Below are 8,421 nucleotides of genomic sequence, written 5' to 3'. Positions count from 1 at the left end.
GCAGAAAAAGGTCAACAATACATTCGATTTGATTTAACACAGCATTTTTAACCCTTAAATGCCACCCGGGGTCCAGCGGACCCCAGACCCTTTACAATGATATATTTTCAAATGTTCCCCCCAAAAATAGAGTTCATGCTCCCATTGATGATAGTTGAGTGATTGACCTACCCGGTTGTACACTTAGCAGTACTCAGTTTATTAATTTTTTATACTATGTTAAAATTGAAATTTTAACAATATAAGCATTTTTATTCTCTTTTCTAAGCCTTGAACAACATTGAAAATAATTTTTATAACTAAATATAAAAAAATCAATGAGTAAGGAGACATTTTTTATGCTGGGGTCTTTTAGACCCCATGTGTCATTTACGAGATTCTTGAGAGGTGTGGCATTTAAGGGTTAAACTATGAAGATAATCTCTAAGAATAATATTCTCAAACTCGCAAAAATATTAGAAAAAGGACTGGGAAACGTCTAAAAAAGTATACTATTTCAGGTAATTATGCATAATAGCGACGTCCTCTCCGATGACCTTGACCTTGACATATGTTGTGAAGGTCACCCTACTAAGTGACCTTCAAAAGGTTTTAGCCATCGGTCATTGTTTATTAAAAAGTTATAAACAAAAAGTTTGAAAAATATAGCAGCTATTTTGAGTTTTGGAAGGCATAAGCGACTAATATAAACGTCTTTTTTTTAAAACAGAGATTACTTTATTTCGCGAGAAAGTTGCTGCTTTACCAAAACACAACATTTAAAGCAGTAAATTGTTGATAAATTGAAGTCTTTTTGTTAAAGCAGAGAATAGGGGAGACCGGGGCTAAGCCGACACTATTTTTTCAAAGACAATTTTTAATATTTAATTAAAATTTTTAGGCAAATTCAATGGTATGTATTTAAAGAGTGTTTCTTCAGGTACAAAATTGATTCAGGAAGTTTTGCTGTACGTCGCTTTATTTTGCCGCCAGGAAAGGAAAAGTGACGCAAAGACAAATTTTCAAATTGAAAAATGCCGGGGTAAACTCGACACTTTGCCTGATCGACACAATTTGATCTGGAACTTATTTTTTATTGTCTGAAACTAAATATACATTTGTTTATCGTGTATTTAGAAAGTACAAAAATTTGGAATTAAGTAAAACAATCATTGGAAATAATGAGAACAAAAATTGTTAAACATTCAATTATTTTCATCTAAACTCATGTCTGAAAAACAATGTATGCAAGTTAATTTGCGATTACACGTGCGCACACATTTGTCATTAGCCATATGCTGCATTACAAGCATCGTTTATTATTGGGAACTAATAAAACAGCGTGTCGACTTAGCCCCTGTCGACTTAGCCCCGAACGTCGTTTTTTACTTTTGTTACTCCAAAAATATAAAAATTTTGAAAATATGCAAAAATTAATATCGGATTCGTATAAAGCATCGAATTTCCCATCAAAATTACTTATCGGTAGATTCGCAAGAGTAAAGCTCGATGAAAGAGTAGACATTTTCGAGAGATCAGAAAAATTACTTTTTACTATCAAAAACGCTTATGTCGCGTTAAAAATTACACTATAACTCAGAATGTTACCAAATTCCGTTGATAATACTGACACATAAAGACGCATTTACAGTAGGAAGAGCAAGTTTCTACGATAGATTTAAATTGGTAAAAAGCCTAGTGCCAAGTTAGCCCCGTTGTCGGCTTAGCCCCGGTCTCCCCTACTTTATTTTACGAAAAAGTCGCTGCTTTACCAAAACACAACATTTAAAGCAGTAAATCACTAACCTATATATGCACTTATATATGCTATATTTTCCAAACTTTTTTGTTAACTTTTTAACGAATAGCGAGCGACGGCTAAAACCTTCTGAAGGTCACTCGGGGTCATGACGGATTGGCTCGACGGACCTAACCTAACCTTTTTTTTTTTTTTTTTTTACGTGGTGGAAATCTTCAACTACTGGAATCCCTCGGATCCGCGAAGGCAACCAGTCACAGGAGCAACCAGTCACAGGGACAACCAATCACGAAGGCCAAAGCCTCCGATCGGGGAGTGTCCCTGATCGGGGAGTGCTCCTGATCGGGGAGCGCCTTCGCTTCACCTCGGTTTGAAGCACCAGTAGCCCCTCCGAGGAGGGGAAGACACCCTGCCCCGGGGTGGGACAGGGTAGTGCCGGATTCCGCGGAGAGCAGAGACCCGAAAGTCCCGCCAAAATTTTTTCTCCGCGGCCTACCGGCTAAAACCACCACGAGTGACCCTCACTGTACTGTACTGGGGAGGCCCCGGGAAACGCACTGATCCTTCCGTGGGCCCCCTCGTACGTCGCCCTTCTAGGCGATCAAGTCTAATTTGTGACGGATGGGTGCCACCACGCCCATCCACCACCCCCCCTTCCGGAGTTGCTCAAAATCTGAGCAGCGGCCGAGTGGATATCCTCGTTCACCCGACCGCCCCCCGGGTGAAGGGAGGAGGAGGCAACGAAAGACGACAGGGGCAATGTCGCCCCTTCTACGCGAAGTGCCTTCCTCCTCCCCTCACTTCCCCTAATTGCGCGGTTGGGGGCCGCCGCCCCGAGAGAGCCATAAACTTTCCTCGTGACGGACGACCCCCCCGCCCCCGCGGACCGGGGGGAGCGCTAGTGACGGGAACCCCGAAGGGGATCCCGCCCGAGCCCCCGCCGGCCCGCCCCTTCTTCCTCCACCAACCTGCTTGGCACCAAAATGGGTGGTAAGGAGACAGACCCAGCGGTCTGCCCCCGTTCCACCCCCTCCTCGGCATAACGCCCAACGCCAACACCAACCCCCCGAAAAAACGAACGAAGTGGGTGCCCGGGCACTGTGTGGGCAGGAGTTATGGAGCGCTCCTCGTCGGAGAGAGCGCCTCCCCCACCCGTGTCCGGTTGTTGTTAGTCGCTCCCATCGTCGCCGGAGCCGGAGCCGGAGCTCTCACTTTCCGACGACGTGGGAGGAGAAACCTCTCCCCTCCTAATTTTCTCGTCCGCCTCCTTCCGCGACATAACAGCGTCGCAGAAGGAGACGAACTTTTTCCACCTCTCCCTCCCGATATCCCCTGGCTCTGCCACAGCGGCTAACACCGCCGGGAGAGAGAGGTCCTGACCTATCGCTGCCCCGAGGACACGGCGCTCCTCGTCCCACGCTGGGCACACCTCTAGGGTGTGCTGCGCCGTGTCCACCGCCTCGGGGCAGTAGTGGCAGCGTGTGGTGCGCTCCTTCCCGATGCGGTGCAGGTAGTCGCCAAAACATCCATGGCCTGTTACCACCTGCACCGCGTGGAAGGCAGCAAACCTCTTTTTGCTGCCCTCCACCCACTCCTCGAGTATTGGCTGGACCGCTTCGAGGACCCTCCTCCCATAGACCCTTTGCGGCCGTTGCGTCTGCAGCAGGTCCGCAAGGTACGCCTTCCAGTCCTGGAGGAGGGCCTCCCTGGTTTGAAGCCTCAGCGCCTGTTTGGCCCTCGGCAGGATCACCCCGTGTACCCTCCTTATCTCACTGGCCGCCTCATACATTTTGGCGTATAATTTGGCCAGGAGCTTTATAGGGGAGATTCCCGCGAGGGCTGTCGCCCCCATGTAGGAAACCGTCCTGTACGCCCTGGCGGCCCTAAGCGCGATTATCCGCTGCGCGGCCGCCATCTTTAAGCGTTTAGGTGGATGCTACCACCCACCTTCTCCCACCATATCGGTGCTCCATAGAGCAGCACCGAATGGACGGTCGCCACATAGAGGCGACGCACGCGACCGCTCGCCCCGCCGATGTTTGGCAAGATCCTGGCCAAACTATTGGCCATCCTCTTGGCCTTAGGGGCGACGCGGTTCACGTGCTCGCTAAAGCTCCTACGTTCGTCCAGCCAAACCCCCAGATATTTAAAGTGAGGAGTGGTCGAGACTCGTACTCTCTCCACACGGAGATTAAGTCGCTCAGGAGGAGGGCCCCGCGCTCGACGATTCCAGAAGACCGTCGACTGAGTCTTCTGCGGGGCCACCTCCAAGCCCAGCCTCCGTATTGAGCGCACCACACATTTCGCTGCCGTATTGGCCAGCCCAAACAGCTCCTGCCATCCTCCCCCGCTGACTCCCAGGTACACGTCGTCTGCGTAACCTGAGAGCCAGCAATTTAGGGGGAGGGGGGTCCTGAAGACTCGGTCGTAGCCGATGATCCAAAGCAGGGGCCCTAACACTGACCCCTGCGGAACACCGCACTCGACGAGCCTAAACATCAGGACCCCATCCCGGTCCGTGTATATCAATCCGCGATCCTTGCAGTAATCTCGGACGACCTCGATGAGGTAATCAGGGACCTCGAACTTTTTCAGGGCCTCCCCGATCACCGGCCAGGGGAGGGAGTTGAAGGCGTTACTGACGTCGTAAGAAACGCCCATCACTACCCTCCCCGCCTCTATTTCGGCCTCCGTCCGGGAGAGGACGCGCTTAATAGCGTCGATCGTTGATCTCCCGGCACGGAAGCCATACTGGTCATCCGAGATACCACCTTCTGCCCTGTTGGACAAATGCTGGACGAGGCGTTCGGCGATGATTCGCTCGAAGATCTTACCCGCCTCGTCCAGCAAACACACAGGCCGGTAGGCTGAGGGCAAGTCCGGAGACTTGCCCGCCTTCGGCAGGAGCACCAGGCCTCCTTCCATCTTGTGGGGAACCGTCCGGCCCTCAGGCATTCAGTGAATGTCTTTCGCATTCTGCCGGACAGTTCCCCTGCGGCCAAGGTCCAAGCTCTCCTGGGTATCCCATCAGGGCCAGGAGCCTTGTTTCTCCTGACCCTTTTGAGAGCCCTCGACAGCTCTTCCTCGCTGACTCCCCACTCCTCCTTCCATTCCGGAATTGCCATCGGCGGGAATCTCACCTCTCCCCCATCTTTTCTGGGGAAGAGTTTATCGACTACCACGCCGACGAACTGGGGAGCCAGCGTCTCCGTGAGCGGGGGCGTCCAGGCTTTAAGCTTGTCTAATACGAGCTTGTAAGGACGCCCCCACGGATCCTTCTCTACGCTGTCGAGGAGCTCCCTCCAGGAGAGCTTCTTGGCCGCAAATATGGCTGTGGAGAGAGCCTGGCGGGCGGTACGCCAGGCCTCCCCCGCCTCTTCCTTATCCAGAGAATCACCTTTACCTGCGCGGATTCTCTGCCATCTCCTTTTGGCAATGACGGAGGAACGGCGTAACACAGCCAACTCCTCCGTCCACCAATACGCGGCTTTACGGGGGGGGAGCGACCGGACCCGGGGCATTGCGATGCCGCAGGCCTTGGCCATCAACCGCGCCAGACCCCCAGCCATCCGATCTACGTCCACGTCCTCCCCATCAGCCGCCTCCTCCTCTCCGCCCCATGTAAGGGCGGCTATGGCCGCGTGGAAAAGGTCCACGTCCATCTTCTTGAGGGCCCACCTCCGCTTGTCCCTGTTGACAAGCCGGCGGCGGGCGAGTACCTCCCTGGGAGTGGTGCGGACCGTCATCATGATATATTGGTGATCGGAGAGTGTCTCCAGGTCCGCAGCCACCCGCCAGTCGCGTATATCGCGGGCGGCGAAGGGAGTGGACCAAGTCAGGTCCACCACCGACTCCCCCCGCCGCCGCACGCACGTACTCGCTCGGCCTGTGTTTATCAACGTCAGGCCGAGGCCCGCCGCCCACTCTTCGGTGGCGTCGCCTGACGCCAGTTTGGGGTTCCGCCGCGGGGATCCTGCCGCGGGGAACCCCAAACGCGTGATTTCGCATTGAAATCCCCCGCGACAATAACCCGGCCGGACGAGCATCCACGGGCACAATCCTCGACTTCCGTCAAAAACTGCTCGTACTCGGCCAGGCTCCAACTCGGAGGGGCGTATATCCCGATTACCGAGATGGGCCCCCAATCCACGCGGACGTACCCTCGCCCCGACTTCTTCGGGACGCCCTGAGGGGATCCCGGCAAATTCCTCTACGTTATCGCGACCGAGCCCCCCCTCGTCCCCTGCCCAATAAGGGTGATTCCTTGGGACGTTGTAGGGCTCGGCCGCGATCCCCAGACCACACCCGCGCTCCGCCATTGTCTGGCAAAAAAGATCTTGCGCTGCGCGGGCGTGGTTGAGGTTCGCTTGGAGGACCGGCCAGGCCATTACATACGGCCCACCGAGGAGTCCTCCAGCTCATCCCACCCAGTTGAGTCCTCGTTTACCGGCTTTCATTCCGCGTCCATGTTCTGCGAAGGAGTCTCCTCCGCTTCCTTCCTTGTTTCCACGACAGGTTGGGGGAGTACCGCCTCCTCTGCTGCTACCTCCACTTCCATCATTTCTGCGGTCTCCCCCTCCTGCGGTGTAGCCACCTTCTCCCCAGTCGATTTTGGGGGCGGCTTCGTCCTCTTCTCCTTCGGGAGTAAGTTGCCAAGACCGGCAATAAACTTCCTTTCATGGGAAACGGTGATTCCGGAGACCACCAGATTCTCCATGATCTTCGGCTTCTGCCCGGACCCCGCCTTGGCCTTTGTTGCCTTTGGCGTAGTCGCGGGCCCTTTGCCGCTCGGTCCCTTTCCCTTAGCGCTCTTGCACCCTGTGCATAGCGATCCTCCTATTCGGTGGTCGTGGGGCAGACCCTTGCTCTCACACACCACACAGTTAATGGGTGCGTTACACCCCTTCACCGTGTGCCCCTCAACCCCGCACCTGTAGCAGGCACCTGATTTGTCCTGCTCGCTGGGACATTTCGCTCTGGTGTGCCCCATTTCCAGGCACTTGTAGCACTGGAGTGGCCTCTTGTCCAGCAGGTCGACCCTAGCGTTCGACCACCCCAGTGCTACCCTCCTTTCCCTGGCTAGGGCATTCGCCGTCGCCAGTGGGCATTTAGCCACGACTGTGCAAAGTCCGTTGCCCATTCGCCTAACGGGCCCGACCGACACAGCCTCCAGGCCTGTCTTCCCCCTCGTGGCGAGGATCTCCCTGATCTCCTCTCCCTTCACCGAGTCCTCAAACCCGCTTAACCGGATGTCCGCCGTCATGGTGGGGCGGTTCACCCGGACTCCCTCCTTACCTGCCAGGACCTCGGACATTTTGGCCGCCAGGGTATCTGCCTTTTGGGCATTCCCCTGGCCCGAGATCTCCAGGCTTAACGCGCCAGTAGCCGTTCGCCTGACGTTTAGGGCTTTGGCGATCCCTACCTCTTCCAGGGCTATCTTGTTCCTCACTAGACCCATACATTCGGAGTACTCTCCCTCTGGGCATGTGAGGATGACGGCCGCTGTTCTGGGAACCCGCCTCTTCCTTGTTTCCTTCCCTTTCTGGGCGGAAGGCTGAGAGAGCGACTTCCTTTCCGGCTCAGCCTTCTTTTTCTGAGTCCCTTCCTTCTTCTTTTTTCTCCCTATCACCTTAGCCCACGTGTCTCCCGCGGGCTCTTCCTCCTTGGCTGTGTCCTTGCCCCCCAGTACCTGGGACCGCGTTTCCTTCGCGGCCCTCGTGGGAACCGGGGCGGGGGTGGCCTTCTTCCCCCCTTGTACCTGCGGCTGCGTTTGCTTTTTGGCAGTCGCAGCCGACGTGGGAACGGGAGCGGGAACAGGAGCCGTCTGTCGCCTTGGTACCTGCGGCTGCGATTTCTTCGCAGCCGGTGTGGGAACAGGCGCCGGCTTTGTCTTCTCCTTCCCTTTCTTCTTTCCCTTGCCCTTACCTTCTGTCCCTGTCCGCTTGACAAGCGGTACCTTCTCAACCTCCGTTGTTGGTTGTGACTGAGGTTGCGATTGAGACTGCGGTTGGGACTGAGACAAGTTGAAGGCAAGAATCTCATTCACCCTGCTCTTCAGGTACTCCATTTCTCTGTCCCTTTCGTCCCATTTGTCCTGACTCGGGTCCTTTGCAGGCAACGCCGGATCCAGGATCTTCTTCTTGCCTAACAGCACAGGCCTCACGGCTGCCGGCATGCCATCCTTCTCCACTTGAGCCAGAACTCTCTCCCTCGAGCTCTCCTCCGCAACCACCTCCATTTCCATTTCCTCGACCGGCCCCCTCACCTCGTTGGGCGGGTCCTCGTCCGAGGAGGAGGAGGAGGTCGACAGGTCTCGTAGCTTCTTTCTCTTCGCTATGATTCCCTTCCTTTTCTCGCGTAAATCAAAAGTTCCCTCTTTCCTTTCCATCTGAGACTTCAGCCTCTCCAAGTTTTCCTTGAGTGCCTCCATCTCCCTTTGCTGCTGCGCCTTACTTTCGTGGAGGGCTACCAGCTCCTTTTCTTGTTGCACGACTCTCTCGCGCAGTTCCTCCATCTCATTGTCCCTTTGAGAACCTCCCATCCTTTCAGCCAATAAGGTTATCGTGGCCTTTATTCTTGCAGCCGATTTGTTTAGTTGGCCCTTCATTGGACCCTGCAGCGCTGAGGATTTCTCCATGACTTTATCCACGCCATTCACTGCTTTTATAATAATAGACGACAGT

At 54.2% G+C, this 8,421-nt stretch overlaps 1 protein-coding gene across 1 annotated transcript; it reads right to left on the bottom strand.

Moving 5' to 3' along the window:
- Window positions 1-2,906: 2,906 nt before the first annotated feature.
- On the bottom strand, window positions 2,907-3,653 carry LOC112461331. Its single transcript, XM_025026534.1, has one exon. The coding sequence runs from the start codon at window positions 3,651-3,653 to the stop codon at window positions 2,907-2,909; it is 747 nt and encodes a 248-aa protein (XP_024882302.1).
- Window positions 3,654-8,421: the final 4,768 nt, after the last annotated feature.

The sequence above is a fragment of the Temnothorax curvispinosus genome, unplaced genomic scaffold (assembly GCF_003070985.1).
Source record: "Temnothorax curvispinosus isolate PA1 unplaced genomic scaffold, ASM307098v1 QBEX01011275.1, whole genome shotgun sequence".
NCBI classification, from domain to species: Eukaryota; Metazoa; Arthropoda; class Insecta; order Hymenoptera; family Formicidae; genus Temnothorax; species Temnothorax curvispinosus.
This window is presented reverse-complemented; position numbering and strand designations above follow the sequence as displayed.

Excerpts from the sequence above, each read along its gene's own strand:
- LOC112461331 (XM_025026534.1), bottom strand. The coding sequence starts at position 3,653 with ATGGCGGCCGCGCAGCGGATAATCGCGCTTAGGGCCGCCAGGGCGTAC.